Here is a 16,685-nt window from a genome sequence, read left to right as displayed (position 1 = left end):
GTGTTAAAATCACTCTCAAACATATCTTAAAACCTTTCTAAGTCCACTTTTGACAATCTAATCAAATATTACGAAAATTTTGAAAAATAATTTTAATTAAAAAATTAAAAACCCTCCTACTCAAAAGCCAAATTCAACCTAATACAATAATTTCGTTTCTCTTAATTGAAGAAGTTTAGTATTTCATAGTGAAAGAAAAATATCTATTTAATATAATGTACACAAATCAAAGAAAACCCATATTAAAAATGGCTTAGTTCTCATAAATGTTATAAAAGCCATGCTTGACGATTTGGCAAAGCTTTTACTTTGACTTCACCCATGTGAAATGTCTTCTTTCCTCTTTCTCCAAAGTTCCGTAATTCTCTTCAATCAATCAATCAATTTTGCATCAATACATTTTAATCACTATTATATACACGGGTTTTGAATTGAAAGGTATAATCAACATCAAATATGAACATAAATAATTGGCCAAAAAACACCAATACCCAAACGTAATACAGCAATCTAGGACCAAAACGAACATAGGAGAAGGAGATATCCTTGAGCTTTTGACCTAATTAATCCATGTCCCAACCCGTTTAAGTGGATGGTTGTCTCGATTCAGCCTCTTAACCCTATTTTATATAACCTTTTGGTCATCTACTCCATATATAAATTCACGGTGACTTTAGAAGAAGTAAGTTTATTCTCCCTCAAACTAACTTGTTGCACTTGTTCACTCTAGCTTTAAGCATCTAATCGTGTCTAGTGACTGGTGTGCAGATTTTCCTATTTTGCATGTTAACGTTTTTCCTCCATTAGACGAAACTAATCTTTTGTATCATGAAAAAGTCCAATTATTTTCTTAGTTTGAATTTAGCAACAACATTAATGATAGAAAAAAAAATTAACATAAAGATTAGAAATATAAATGAAACAACATTTTTTAAAAAAGTTTCAACAACATAGAGAATGGTGGATTGATCTAACCTTATCGTTTTTTGTCGAGTAAATATTTTATGATAACTTTACTATGTTGATATTACCAGCTTTAGATTGTATGTATCAAATTTATAAGGTAACTCAAATGAATTATTAGGAACTTAAATACATAAATAATGTAAAATTTGACTACCTATATATATCAATTATGTAACTTGTTGAGTCAGTTTAAGCACATATATAATCACTAAAATACAAAGAATAACTCAATATTTTTCAACGTTTATGAAGTTAAAATATAATTTTTAAAAAACTTGGAGTGGAAGATTTCTCCAATCTCCAAAAACATGTGTTTGACCTTTTTTATTTATTAGTGTATTATTTTTATAACCATATATTGCCATACATTTATTTATACATGTTGAAAACAAAAATAAATTTAATAAAATAGAAATAGACAAAAGGGAAAATTGGGTGTTACCAATATTAGGACATTGGGGAAAGTTAATGCTAGTATTTAAATATCTTATATTGCTTGTTCTTTAAATAATCTATATTCTCAAAAATTAATTTATTTCTTCAATCCCTATGGTAGATTTTTATTTATTTTTTTAAATGCTCAAAACCTAAATGTTTGGTATTGCCCAACCTATTTTGCGCCTTAATTTTCTATGAAGTCAAAACATAGTATTAATGAAAGAAAAACAAAAACTTGTCAATTTTTTTAAAAAAAATTTTTCAACTTTCCTATTTAAATGTATAATTTTAGTGTCTAAAACTTTATATACATATATATAATATGCATTTCATTCTTGTAATAATAATAATTATTATTATTATAATAAACTTAAGCATATATTGTATTAATGGTCTCTTTTAATTTATTGGTCATGATTTTGAATATTGAACACATATTGTTAGTTTTTTTTAAAAAAATATTTGTTGTGCTATATTAGAATATCTACCCCAAATGTTTTCTCTAAAAAAAGGGGAAAAAAAAAAATCTCTCTCAAAGTTGACTTATTATTAATCATAACTTGAACTTTGTAATAAATTTCCTTAAGTCTCCAGCACCTAAAAAGAAGTGTGTATTAAAATTATATGGAGGTGTTTTTATTATTTTTTATTTTTTATTTTTTAACCAATAGGGTGAGAGATTCGGACAATAAATATTGGAGCTACAAGTAAAACATCTTAATAAATAATACGTTTGTATATCTTTTCGTTTTGTCTCGATAATTTTTTTTTTTTTTTTTTTAAAAGAGCACGTTAAATAAATTAACAACATAATAAGTAGATTTTTATTTGAATATAGCTTAGTTTGTGAGATGATAAAATATTTGAAAGCTTAAATTACTAAATATAGGAATCAAATCATTTTTTTAATGTTTCTTTAGAAAATAGAATAAGTATTAAAGTGTAGAAATTTAAATATAAAATATATAAAATTGAATATAGCTTAGTTCGTGAGATGATAAAATATTTGAAAGCTTAAATTACTAAATATGGGAATTAAATCATTTTTTTTTTAATGTTTCTTTAGAAAATAAGATAAGTATTAAAGTGTAGACACTAAAATGAAATTTAAATAAAAAATTAATTAATTTATGATATAATTAGGCTAAAATACTATTTTGATTCATGTACTTTGTGTTCGTTTCACATTCGTCATTATAATTTTAATTGTGATTTTAGTTAATGTAGTTTCAATAAATCTTAAATTACGTTTATATTTTTTTAATAAATCTTAAATTTAATTCTTTGAAATTGTTTAAATAATAATAGCAATTTCCATACCAAAAACCAATTATTTGATTATATTTTCACAACTTACAGAGAGCCAATAAATACTATATATATATATATATATATATATTTGTTTCTGTAAATCAAATTTTTCGAATTAAAATCCGTACAATTGCAAGACATGTGACCTAAGCCTAGTATCTTTATTAGAGATACATATCTAATATACCTTGCCAATGAGAAATTTGTAAATATCCCAATAACTTTTATAAAATACTTTTAGATTTTCAAATTTAATTTTAAAAAATTACAAAATTAATTTGAATATAATATAAAATCAAGAGATTAGTTTGGGCTCTTTGAGTAACAATTTCATTTTTTGTTTTTTGTTTTTTAAAATTAAGTCTATGTCATCTTTATTTCTTACAATCATCTGCATCTTTTCTAAGTACAATGATTAATTCTTAGTCAAATTTAAAAACCAAAAACAATTTTTTAATAGATATTTTTTTTAGTTTTCAAATATGGCTTGATTTTTTTAAACAATCAATAAAAATATATAACAAAAGAAGGAATTTAGAGGGAAAAATAGTATATATAAGCTTCATTTTCAAAAACAAAAAACGAAATGATTACATCTAGTTTAAAGTACTTAAATAAACTTTAAAAAAGGGTAATTGTTTTTTTAAAAAAAAATAAAGATAATTGTTTAAAAAAAACAAAAGTCGTTGTCATCAGAAAGTGATATTTTGCTATATTTTAAATAAATTGTCCCATTTTGCTATAACTGAAAATATGTATTTTAAAAAACATGATTTTGAACTTATTATTTTTGTTTTTAAAAAAAGGGTTAAGATGCTAAACCACATTTAAGCGATTAACTACGACTTAGAAATTAACGTAGTTTTTCTTAATTTAAAATAAGAAAAATGTTACCGTTTCATTACTTAATACAAGATAAATTTGATTTGAAGTTTAAGTACATATATCAATTATCTCTAAATTAAACTTTGAGATATAATTAATAAATTTAGTTAAAATTTAAAATCAATTTATATTCAAATATACTGTCACAAGCTGACCATAGTTGATATGAAATTATTGCTAAATCTCAAAAAGAAACTAATGACAATACCAAAATATACATATGCATAGAAGCTTTTTTAAAAAATGTCATAATAATTATAAAACTGAAAATAAATATTATAAAAACTAAATTTGGACCAACACTGCTTTCTTCTTTATTAATATTTATGGAAATACCCTTTTTTATATGTATTATTTAACAATATGAATACATTTTTGGATATATTGAAGTGTTAAAATAGGAAATTACATGTCTACCCCTGCTCCACCGTGTGGAATTTCCTATTTTGAAGTAAAGGACATGGCAAAAGAGCTGCAATCCACTACACGCCAATCCACAATACTGAGTGCCCATTCGGCCGTCAGATAAAGAACTGAGATGATCGAATGGTCCACAATGACTATGACGCAAGGAAAAGTCAAAGTCGGAGGCAATACTGTTACCAACTTACCATATGTGTATAATTTGCACCATATATTAATATCGTCAAAATATCCTTAGAAACCTTTCTTAAGAAAATATAAATTATAAAATATATATATATATATATATATATATAACATTATATATAATATTAAATAAAGCTTAACGTATATTTTAGTTCCCTAAGTTTTTTTTTTTTTTTTTTTTTATTTCTTGCGAATATTATAGGTAGAGAAATCAAACTTATGATTTTCAGGTTGATAATACAAGAATTACATTGATTTATGCTCATTTTAGCTACTCAGCTTAATTTTTTATGTTGACTTAAAACTTTTTTTTTGTTTATATTTTTTTTTTTTTACTCTTTTCAATTTAATTCTCCATTGGTAGTGAACTACTAAAATCCTAAATTTAAATGGCATAATACTTAGTATATGAAAGAAAATGACGTATTCTATTTTCTGCCATAAATAAGAAATGAAGTATCGACATTTTTTTGAAAAATTTATGTAGACTCTCTGGAAATAAACAATCTTTAGGAGATTAAAAAATGTCATTTTCGGAAGAAAAAAAAAACCTCATATTTCTATCCATCTCTTAAACTCCATTGGATAACATTTTAGGAGACATTTAAGACAAAAAGTTGTTATTATAGTTAGGTTATAATAGTTTGTTTCTAGGGTGTAAATTATTTTGGTTTGGATTATAATGGTATGTGTTTGAAGTGTAAATTATCTTAATTTGAGAAGAAAATTGTAAATATTGTATCAAATAATAAAAAAATGATGAATGTAAAATAGTAAAACTTTAGCAAATAATAAAAAAAATTATGAATGTAAAATAATAAAAACTTTAGCAAATAGTAAATACCGTAGTAAAAAGGGATTTTGAAATAGTATTGATTATAGTTAATTGGGGATTATATGATTACAAAATGGTATGTATTTTAGCAAGAGATGGTTATTATAATTTTCGCATAATCCTTACCCCAAACACCCTTTTAGATTTTAAAAACTATGGTTATTTTTCGAACTATTAGCCAAATTTCAAAAAACTAACTTTTATTAATTTTTCAAAACTTAACTTGAACTTTTAAAACATCTATAATAACTAAATGATAAAGCTTATTTTTCTTTTGAGCATGGCAATACAAGGGACGATAAACTTGATTTTTTAATTTCAGGATCAAAAGTGATTAAATATGTTCAAATTGATAATAAAAATAATGTTTATAAATTTAATTTTTAAAAATCAAACGTGCATCTTGCTGTTAGATCATATATTTTATAAGCTTACGAGAGATTAAATTGAAAAGACATTAATTATAATACAAAGATTTATATTTAAATTTTGTGAAGCATTGGGACTAAATTGAAAACGAGTGAAATAAATGGTATAGCTATTCTTTTTGGAGTGGTTTTCACTTAGAATTACGAGAAAAGCCAACGCAGCGCTTAGAACGTAACGTGAATAGAGAGCTTCACTTTCTTCACCGTCAGCCCCGCGCCTACGTTTCTTCTATAAAATCCATTCTTCAACTAATTTTCTCTCTCTAACATGCAAGTTCCTTCAATGGGGGCCGATTCATGTTCTTGATTCCTTCAATTTCCATTTTCAGATTCTTATACTTCTTTCTTTTGGCTTCCTTCATTTGGGGAAGAAGAAGAAGAAGAAGAAGAAGAAGAAGAAGACGATTCGACGAACAGAGATTATGAAGAACGAAGACCAAGTTCGGACTCTGTTTGGGATTTCCCTTACTGATAGGCCTAAATGGCATCAGTTCCTCATTTGCTCTTCTGGATTTTTCTTTGGCTACTTAGTCAATGGAATCTGTGAGGTATTTCTCTCTTTTTTCTGTTTGGTTCCTGAGAATATTTTTTTTGCGGTTCACTGGATTTCCACTTTGTTTCATAAGCTTCTGAAGATTATTGCTAATCTTAGCGTTGGATTTTAATTCTGAGAGTTGATTTTTGTTTTTTTGTTATTGTTATTGGAAGGATTTTGTGTTTGTTTGGCTGCATGTTACTCTGTTTGTTTCTCGAGAAAAGGAAATTTGGGGGAAAGAAAATCACTCGGAAAATTCATTATCCTTAATTTTAGCAGTTAACCTGAAGATTTTTCCCTTATATTACATCTCCAAATCAAATAATTGCGGATATATTATTAAAAAAATTATCATAGTCTTGAACAATCAAAACGTGTCCCTATTTTCATATTCTCTCATGAGTCATGAATGATTCAAACGAAAATTGAGACTGAAAATGGTGCGATGGTGACCTAAAACAGAAATTAGACCCAAACACCACACTCAACGTCATAATTTTTATCTACAGTTTCAATGGATTTCTGCTCCAAAGATAGTTTTGAAACATCAAATACATGTTGGAAGTGATTTTGAAATATTCAAAATCTCTTCAAAACACGCTTTTAATCATTCAAAATATTTAATGTTACACTTTACATTTAAATATCATCAAAATTGATTTTGAATGATTAAAAACATATTTACAATGGTTTTGAAAATAACAAAAGTAATTTATTATTTCAGAATCATCAATGGTAATATTGAAGGGTTGCTTCTTTCATTCAAGGATTCAAATGTTTTTCAATATGGGTTTATTTTCTGTTTAATATTATCCTCTGAGATAAACATGGCTGATATTTAGTTTTGAGATTGAGATTCTTACATGCAAACTTTCCAAAGTTAACTGAACTGAATCTCTATTTCTGCCTAATTTTTAGGAATATGTATATAACAAGCTGCAATTCAGGTGAGCCTTTTGACAAAACAAAAAAAAAAAAAAGAAAAGAAATATAGCCTTGAAATTTCATTTCATAACAAAATTAATTATGTGTTTGTTGGTGTAGTTATGGATGGTACTTCACATTTGTTCAAGGATTTGTGTATCTGTTTCTGATTTATCTCCAAGGCTTCACTGCAAAGCAAATGGTGAACCCTTGGAAGACTTATGTCAAGCTTTCTGCTGTGTTGATGGGTTCCCATGGCCTTACCAAAGGCTCTTTGGCCTTTCTTAATTATCCTGCTCAGCTTATGTTCAAATCTACAAAGGTAAATTTTACAATTTTTGGCAAATTTAGCTTGTCCTATATGCAATGAAATTTTGTTTGTTTGGGAATACATATTGAAAATCAACTAGTCTTTGCAATTGATGTCTCAAATGTCGATTGACAATCTTGTCGAGAAATAATCAGGTAGCATTTTATGATTGAATTTTTTGTGGATCAGTATAGTAACCATCCGACGATAGAATTAGAGGATGCATTTTTCTCCACACCATAAGTTTGCTTTTAGGATAGTTAGCCAGAGTTGAATTATGGCTTTTTTCCCCCTTATAATTATAATTCTCAATGTTTGTATTTTTTTCATTTGTCGTAAACTTTTAATTTTTTTAGTTTCATCCTTTTATTTCGTCCTAGACTTTTAAAATTGTAGATTTTACTATTTGAGTTGACTCTTCTTTTTCAATTAAGTTCTCATAATTACTAAGGGGCCCATTACCAGTTTTGTTTTTATTTTTCTATTTATAAAATTTTGCTGGTTTCCTTCTGAATTTTCGATTATGGTTGTCACATTTCTTTTTTTTTTTTGAAAAAAAAAAAGAAAGAAAGAAAGAAAAAAAAGAACATTTCAACTTTTACCCAAATTTATAGAAACAAAGACAGGTCTTCATTTTCAAAAGATTTTTCGATTTTAAAGAGAATTGGCTTGGTTTTGAAAATATCATTAAAAATGAAAGGTTATTTTTCAAAACTAAAAATCTAACAGAGGCCTAAATGTTCAGAATTATTATTATTATTTTGTAAGGCAAAATTTTTTACTATTAATATTATTTTAATTAGGCTGTGATTCGTATGATATGGATTCGTTTAAGTTATTATTACAGCTCAAGTAACATCCCATTCTTTTAAAGATTGCAATATTATCCCAACCTTCCATAAACATTTTCAAACTACCATTAAAATAGAAATCAATTAGTTTGTCACTTGAAAGAAATTAGAATTCAAACATTGCCACGCTATTCCATGTCGCTGCTAATCCAGATCCCAATTTCATCTAAAATTCTAAAGAATTTCTTTCCAAGGGTAATTTAAAAATATTTATGAACGATGCTGTAGTTTTTAAAAGAATGAGATTTTTTAAAGAAAGAAAACGTGTATTTTTAAACAAATGGCAAATTTTATGGTTTTATTTCTTCATTTTAGTTTAGTGAAATATATTTTGTTATCCAGTAATCTGTTAACAATTTTATTTTTATTATTATTTTTTAAAATTTTGAAATGGAGGACAAAATTGGATGGGGATAGAACAGTGTAAAGAGGGTAAATGGGAGCAAAAAAAAAAAAAAAAAAAAAAAAAAAAAAAACTAAATATCGAAATATCGGAAATTATATATTTAGACATTTGAATTCCATCGATTAATTAAGTTTTTTATGTTTCAGGTTTTGCCAGTGATGATAATGGGTGCCTTCATACCCGGCCTCAGGCGAAAATATCCAGCTCACGAATACGTTTCTGCTGTACTTTTGGTTGTGGGTTTAATCATCTTCACTTTAGCAGATGCACAAACATCTCCAAACTTCAGTATTCTCGGCGTGGTCATGATATCGGGCGCACTAATCATGGACTCGTTTCTTGGTAATCTGCAAGAAGCCATATTTACCATGAATCCTGAAACCACACAGGTGATCCTCGTTGTCCAATCCTCACTTCTGTGATTGGTTAACATATGAAAAAAGAAACCTAATTCCAAACTGATCAAACAGATGGAGATGCTCTTTTGTTCGACTGTCGTCGGCTTGCCTTTCTTGATCCCACCCATGCTTTTGACGGGTGAATTGTTTAAAGCATGGACTTCATGTTCTCAGGTAACAATGAGCTCTCTTTCTCTCTCTACAACTGCATTTTATCGATAACTATTACCCTTTTTTCCTTCTTTTTCATCCCTTAATTTGCCGAGTGAAATACACTTTCTTAGAACACCACATGTTTTATGCAGCACAAGTACGTATACGGTGTGTTAGTTTTTGAAGCTATGGCGACCTACGTTGGCCAAGTCTCTGTTCTTTCACTCATTGCCCTATTTGGGGCAGCTACTACAGCCATGGTACTACGATTCACTTCTTAAACCATTTCACACTTCACTTGCCACTCCTCCATGTGCTAAGTTAGGAAGTTTTGAATGCATTTTCAAGCATGTCATAAATGTACACAGCAACACTGTTGTCCTAGCCTTTTCTTTTAACCATTTTCAGAGATTATGGTCTATCAGTTTCAGCATTCCAAAGATGATAATGATTAAGAATCACATCGAGTGCATCTGTTATGTTGTCCTAGTTTGGTGTCATGAACTTTCCTATTCATTTGTCATGATCCATAAATATCTAGGACTAAAATGGAATAAACAAAAATGTTAAAGAATGAGAATAATATGATTTAAACTTTGAATTATTGTGATCCTAGTAATAACAATTGATTTCTGTCACAGATAACAACCGCTAGAAAGGCAGTGACATTATTGCTATCTTACTTGATATTCACGAAGCCATTAAGTGAACAACATGCGACGGGTCTGCTGCTCATAGGCATGGGGATCACGCTGAAGCTTTTACCTGATTACAAGCCCAAAAACAGAGCCGCTTCAAATGCTAAGACTTCAAGACCACCTGCTAACAAGGACAATGAAATGGCTCATCAAATAGAAATTGGAAAAGATGAAGAAAGAAGGCCATTGGTCTAAATTAGGATCTTTTTTATTGTTATTTCCCTTCCCCCCAAATTTCATGTTATAAATGTAAGAAGGATGCACTCTCAACTATACAATTTCAATATATTGCTTCTCCACATGGGTTGGTTTTCAGATTTTCTGGTTTGAACTTCTAGATTGTCTTACCAAACAATGCAAAGATAAATATTAGTAAACCAAATTAAACAGAGATTTTCTGCAGCGAGGATTTTCCCACATAAAAAATGATTGTATACAAATGAAGGAATAAAAATGAGAAAAGCTGAAGACTGGTGAGATGAGAAAAAGAAACTCCCAAAACTTTCACCTGTGTAGAGTAACTGGAAAATTATAAACGTAGCAACTAATATCACTATTAAGAACAAAATAAGACATGGGATATGCAATGAATAAGCAAGCTATATATGTTCCCTTGTCCAAAAAGATCATACACAACTCGATAATCCTAGCAAGAGATGTTTGGGCTGGCTGAGGAAGACGACATCTTACTACACATTGGCATCAAACACATGAGACATCTTGATACAATACCCTGGATGAGATTGGAACCATGTTTTCGTTAATCAACTATAGAAGGATTGTCGTAGGCTTCTCTTGCATCAAGTACATCAAGGCTATATCGCTCGGAAAGGACTTCAACTTGTTCAGAAAATGACTTGTTTCCATTATCACCTATGTGTTTGACCATTTGAGACCATCGCTTTCTACATACCTCACCATTTCTGTGTTCAAGCAGTTGGTCCCATTCCACATCTTCAATGGAGCAAGCATCCAAGCTGGAGAGGGCATCAACAAGCCGGTAATCATCAACGTCTGCCCATTCATTGTCAGCAACCATTGGCGATGTCAACTGGCCATACCATTTCTGGCAGCAAATAGCAGTTGATCTTGTGGACAACTCGTCGCTAATTGCTCCCCAGCAGATATTGTCACGAAGCATCCCATGCTTGGATCTTTTTTCCTCATAAGCCTTGAGTCGCAGGTCTTTGTTAACTAAATCAAATAATTTCTGGTACTCATCTTGTGTCCACTTTCCTTTCTTCATATTGGGGAGTTTTATTCGTCGCCACGTATCTTTCACATGAAACCTATGTTTTCCAAGGACTTCTGCCAATGCTTTCCAATCCGATCCATGTTTCTCATGAAACTTTCGAACAAGTTCATATTCCTCAGGTGTCCATTTATGTGTCTCATCTCTTTCAAACAAGATGTGAGCTCTATAATATACACTCAAATAAGGCCTATAAGGTAAGGCTTTTCCTATGTCCTTCCAACAACTTTTCACTTCTGGAAACTCCCTGCAATGAAGAACTTTCTTGAGACCTTCATCACCAAGAGCGTGTTCCTCAATATATTTCAAGACAGCCTTTTTAACTATCTCATCTTCTTCTTTGGAAAACCGCTTGCCTCTAATTAAACCATCATCCTGCTTTGTTTTCCCACTACTTTGGGCATCAACTAATGGAAAAATCTCCACATCTTCTGAAAATCTTACTTTCTTAGATGATCCCTTGGGCGAAAGTCTTTCAGGAGGACTACTAATTTCCTCCTCCCTCAATCCTGCTTCTCCTTCATGAACCTTTTTTAGTGATCCACCTTCAACATACTTAGTTTTCTTCCTCTTCTCCTCCTTGGTAATATGTGAAGAACTTTCTGTAGAATCCTCAGTTTTTTGCTTCTTTTTCTTCTTCTCCTTACCACTATCTGGCCCTCTTTTACAATTATTTTCATCAATGCCTTCAGACAACTTAGCTTTTTTCTTCTTCTGCATTTCCTCGTCTTTTTTTACACAAGGTTCTGTCTCAGATTCTATTTCTTCTTTCTTAACCCGAGGTTCTGCATCCGATTCTATTTCTTCTTTCTGCTCGTCCTTCTGGGTTTTATGCTCCTTCTGCTTCTTCTTCTTCTTCTTCTTCTTCTTTTCTCTGTCCTTTTTATCTGAACCATCTGGACACTTACTTTTTTTCATTGTCTGCATCTTCATTTTGGTGTGAGTCACATCTTCATCTTGAGCAATCAATTCTGAAGTCGTCATCTAATACAGAGACATAAATGTGTAAGCAAGTAAAAGATAATAGTACGAACAACAATGATATGACTGAAAGAACAGTTCTCCCCCATCAAATAATTGCTAAGATAAGAACCTTTCAATCAATGAGAAATATGACAGAATCAGATGGACAGTACTTAAAAAAAGAAAACCTAAAAAAAAATGTTGCTAAATTAATGTTTCATGAAAACAACTGTATATAAGTCCACAACCACTATGTCCTTGAACCATCCCACGGTAGAATGTCATTTGATTAACTTGCTTCTTTAAACAACTTCTTTCCATTAAAGGAAAACTTGAAACTGCCCCTCCTTAAACCATAGTGAGGAATTTGATATATATTGATAAGTCGAGGCCTGATGAACTTAAATTGTTTAATGCTGAATTTAATATCACAAAGGATGATATGAGCATGAACAACTCTAACATTTGTCTTACTCCATTAAAGTTGTGGTTAGTCAGTTAGACCGAGCAAGTAAGTAACTATTGGTGTCAAATCTACTCTTCTTTAAATCATGCAAAACTCCTTGTGGATAGACTCCCACCTATAATTTATGGGTTTAAATCTGCCCTGTGGGGATTAGCATATTGATGTGTAACGACCCAACCCCTAAGACCTCTAGTTCGGCTATTGCGACATGCATGGCATTCTAAATATCAAAACCCAACTAAAATTTTAATTTTGAATGAGGAAATATAAGAGAATACTTTCATAAAAAATTCTAAATAATTGTTGCTTCGGGATCCCTATTAAAACATTAAGACAAATCATTCAAATGTGACAATATCGTTGTACGTCTAAGAAGAAATCTCTTAAAAAAAAAATAAAGCAACTTTGTTTTAGAAATGACACATGCGGAAACATGACACGCCTAGCTCCATGAAACTATCAACATACCATCTCGTTATTCGCCCTGTACAAGCTTGCCATTACTTGAAAATGAATTTTAGAAAAAGAATGAGTATTATGAACCGAGTTAGTAACCCCATTATCGGGGTTGGTAAATGCAAACACTCACCAAGTGTGAAGTTTTAACTTGTGGGACTTGAACTTTCCATCATTTAATACATCATCTTTCAAACTTTTCTCACCAGCTTCAAGTACACAACTCACCCTTTCCCCTTTAAACGTGTTAATGCCCAACTCCTCGGTGCTATATAAACCACTGTGGAGACTTTACCCCTACTGATGGTTAGTTGGCCTCCAGTCAGCGGGGTTGTGCCTTGGTTTACAAGCCCAACATATATAGAGGAAAGGTATGCACCATAGCCTTCAAAAACATAACATTTATACAAACAACTGCACATCTATACACATAAAGGTATTTACCATAACCTTCAAAATTATAACTTTAGAGTGACTATGCATTCATACACATAAGATTATAACTTTAGAGTGACTATGCATTCATACATATAAGGTATGAGGTCCAATAAATTATTAAGTTGAAGTACATCAAACAATAAAATCTACAGGCGCTTCAAACTTAAAAAGTTCTAAAGTTTGACATAAAATCCTACACCAAACAACCAAACACAAGATCACACCTAATTCTAGTCAATTGCAGCACAACATTTGCAACCTAGCACTAAGGCGAACCGATAGCAGAGTTACTTACCGATTTCGCAATTCCAAATTAGCTTGACTCAATTAAAATCATTTGTCCATCTAAATATGTCCTCAGACCGTGGTTGGCCCGTTCGAAACTTATTTGAAACTACAAGCAAAAAGATTCTACATATTAGAGTTAATTTAACTATGCATAAAACAAAGCCAAGAAGAATTGAGCCAACTTTACCCACAAATTCTTAATCAAAAGTTCAAGCATGCCAGTTCGAACCTCTTCGGGACTTTACATGTTAAGAGTTAATTAAACTATGCATAAAACGAAGCCGGAAAGAGTTTAGAGCCAACTTTATCCACAAATTTTTAATCTAAGTGCCTAAATTCTTGCTGCTAGGTGTCGAAGAGGGTCGAACTCGCATGCTTGAACGTTTGAGCTTTGGGTAATCCAATTCGGGACCATTGCAGTTGTGGGTCACTTCCGAAAGACCTTAATTTGCTATGATACAAGCTACCATGGTCGTTAAACCCGCTAAAAAGCACGCTAAAAATTCAAACCCTTGAATCCATACAGACCAGCGACGGCTGAAATTGAGACCCACGACGATAGCAGCCCACAGAAGGTGTCGGAGGAAAGGTGGCAACTGAGGGACTCCAACGATGACAGGGCAGTGAGAGAACTAAGAGAGCAAAATTGACGAGAGAAAAACTTATGGGTGGACTGACCTTAACAGCGATGAGGGCGCGCGGTGGAGTTGACGGCGAGGCGGAGCAGTATCCGACGAGACTGGCGGCGCGAGCGGCGGTGGACGGCAGACGCAGAAGCAACGAAACGGTGGACGGCGAGGGTTTGGGTTTGAAGCAGATGTGGGAGAGAGAGGGGTGGGAAATCGCGCGCGTGAGAATGAAGGCGGAAAATTCTCTCTCTCATTTTTTTTTTATATATATATATATATACACACACTTGAGACCGGATAAAAAGTTAGTTATTATAATCTTAAATTATTATAGTTGGATTATAATATTTTGTGTTTGGGATATAGATTATTTTAGCTTAGATTAAAATATCATGTATTTGAGAATGAAATAGTTAATATTGTAGTAAATAAAAAAAAATAATAGTGAATGTAAAACAGTAAAAACTATAGAAATAGTACGATGGCTAGTTGGGGATTACACAATAGTACTTACTGTGGCAAAAAGGGATTATTATTAGTCTTAGATAGTCGTTGTCCCAAATGCTCGCTTAAATCTCAAATTACACATTAAAACCGAATAAATCAAGATTTTCTTCCTCATATTCTAAATTTCTAAATTCCAAAACTTCTCTTTTAACAAATAAAATATAAATAAAGTGATTGTTTCTCCAATCGTGTCAATTTTGGCTGTAAAAACCCAAAATTTTAGGAGAAAAAGATCTAAATAATTTATGATAATTGATTCTAATTTGTCCAATTATAGATGTTACATGTTGGTTCCATTCTACGAGTGCATTGGGTTAGTGGAAGTTAACTAAATCTAAAAAACGCCGATAGAAAAAGTAGGGTTAGTGGGAGGCCCAAATGAAAAATGGTCACATGTAGAAAAGTAATGGAAAGTGGTCTTCTGCTGACATCATCCATGTATGATTTTATCGCTTTGCCCCTGAAATGTACCCCGCGCGCCTACTAACTCGATCCCCGATTACTCGTCACTCGATCCTCATTTGTTCATCACACGATCCTCGATGTACGGTCACTCGATACCCAGATGCATGGTAACGAAATATGACTGCAATAGACACGTGTGTACTCGATCATAGCCACATCATACTCGATACTCGATTAATGTCTACTCGATCATTTTGAACTTTTTTTAATTCTTAAGCTATTTGAAGTCCATTCTTTCACCACTTCAACTTGTTTCTTAGATTATTCTCTCTCATCTTCCGATTTTATATCACTCGACAACTGCACCTCTACACGCGAAACTCTCTCGATTCTCTCTACATCAGGTAATATTATTCTCTTTGTTTATATTTTGGCATCATTCGTCTCTTTGTTTTTTATATTTTGGTACCATGTTCCTTGACATGTACTTGCATGTTCCTTGATACGATTTTTATTTATGTTTTCATATCTTGCATGTTTGGTTAGATCTCAAACTTTTTCGTTTCGATTTTCACATTTTTGGTATTTCAGACCGTTTAAAGTTTAGGGTTTGAGTAGGATAAGTCATGAAGGTGGAAACTCAAACTGAATACTCAATAACAACCATCTAGTCACATGTAATGTAGCGAGCAAGAGACACGATGCAACATGTAGAGACACGATGTAGCATGTATCATGTATTTGGTATCGAGCAATTGTGTATCATGTATCGTATATCAAGTATCGAGTATCGTGCATCGTGCATCGAGTATTGAGTATTGAACATAATGTTGTGCAATATGGCTAGACAATTTAAGATTCCTCCCCATAATCGTTCTCCAGGCCAAGAGATCAACCTATCCTTTCACATTGGGACAACTAACAAGATTATGAAAGATAAGCTTACTCCTACTCAACTTGCCTTCTTCAAGAAGACGGTATTTAGGTGGTTCATGGACATGGACATTATCTTCAACAGCTCATTGGTCCACTACATTCTATTGAGAGAGGTTGTAAACGATATGAAGGATGCAACAACCTTCGATTTGAATGGTATGATTGTTACATTCTCCAAAGAAGACTTCCTGTTGGTGACGGGATTGTGGCGGCATCTAATCCAACAATTGTGAGGAGGGTAAAGTACTTAGATCACTGCGTAGTAGGTATTTCAAGAATGATTGCGGGAGACATTCACTTTGGTACCTTAGAGACAGTGTACGAGGAGACGGAGTTTGAGAACGACATGGATGCTGTGAAGATGAAATTGGTCTATTACACTGAATTGTGTATGATGGGAGGGAGAAGACGAAGGCCAATATACAAGACATTATTAATTGACGTGGATGATTTGGATTACTTTAATTCCATGGATTGGAGAAACGTGCTATGGGAGAGGATGTTACTTGGACTGCAAAGAGGATTAAGTGGCAAGGCAGAATATTGTCAAATACAACCTACCTGGGTTTCCTCATGCATTCCACATAATATTCATTCA

The 16,685-nt window shown here is 31.6% G+C and overlaps 2 protein-coding genes across 6 annotated transcripts; one reads left to right on the top strand and one right to left on the bottom strand.

Moving 5' to 3' along the window:
* Positions 1–5,685: 5,685 nt before the first annotated feature.
* LOC120071165 (UDP-galactose/UDP-glucose transporter 2-like) lies at positions 5,686–10,062 on the top strand. The gene is made up of 7 exons (XM_039023274.1): positions 5,686–6,020; positions 6,926–6,954; positions 7,052–7,253; positions 8,645–8,887; positions 8,969–9,070; positions 9,202–9,309; positions 9,691–10,062. Exons 1-7 carry the CDS (start codon positions 5,895–5,897, stop codon positions 9,940–9,942), a joined length of 1,062 nt encoding a protein of 353 aa, XP_038879202.1. The 5' UTR covers positions 5,686–5,894; the 3' UTR covers positions 9,943–10,062.
* LOC120071147 (cyclin-D-binding Myb-like transcription factor 1) lies at positions 9,614–14,483 on the bottom strand. 5 transcript variants are annotated; one of them, XM_039023265.1, is made up of 5 exons: positions 14,289–14,483; positions 13,618–13,716; positions 13,018–13,269; positions 10,661–11,983; positions 9,614–9,868 (listed from the first exon to the last, which is right to left on the bottom strand). In XM_039023265.1, exons 4-5 carry the CDS (start codon positions 11,981–11,983, stop codon positions 9,851–9,853), a joined length of 1,341 nt encoding a protein of 446 aa, XP_038879193.1. In that variant the 5' UTR covers positions 13,018–13,269; positions 13,618–13,716; positions 14,289–14,483; the 3' UTR covers positions 9,614–9,850. The 5 variants fall into 5 exon arrangements, with proteins under 5 accessions (XP_038879193.1, XP_038879166.1, XP_038879174.1 ...); XM_039023238.1 differs by lacking the exon at positions 9,614–9,868 and having other exon boundaries at positions 10,227–11,983; XM_039023246.1 differs by lacking the exons at positions 9,614–9,868; positions 13,018–13,269 and having other exon boundaries at positions 10,227–11,983.
* Between the last annotated feature and the right edge of the window lie 2,202 nt (positions 14,484–16,685).

This window comes from Benincasa hispida, chromosome 1, assembly GCF_009727055.1.
Source record: "Benincasa hispida cultivar B227 chromosome 1, ASM972705v1, whole genome shotgun sequence".
Lineage (NCBI taxonomy): Eukaryota > Viridiplantae > Streptophyta > Magnoliopsida > Cucurbitales > Cucurbitaceae > Benincasa > Benincasa hispida.
The sequence above is the reverse complement of the archived record's forward strand: the minus strand, read 5'-3'. Positions and strand labels throughout refer to the sequence as shown.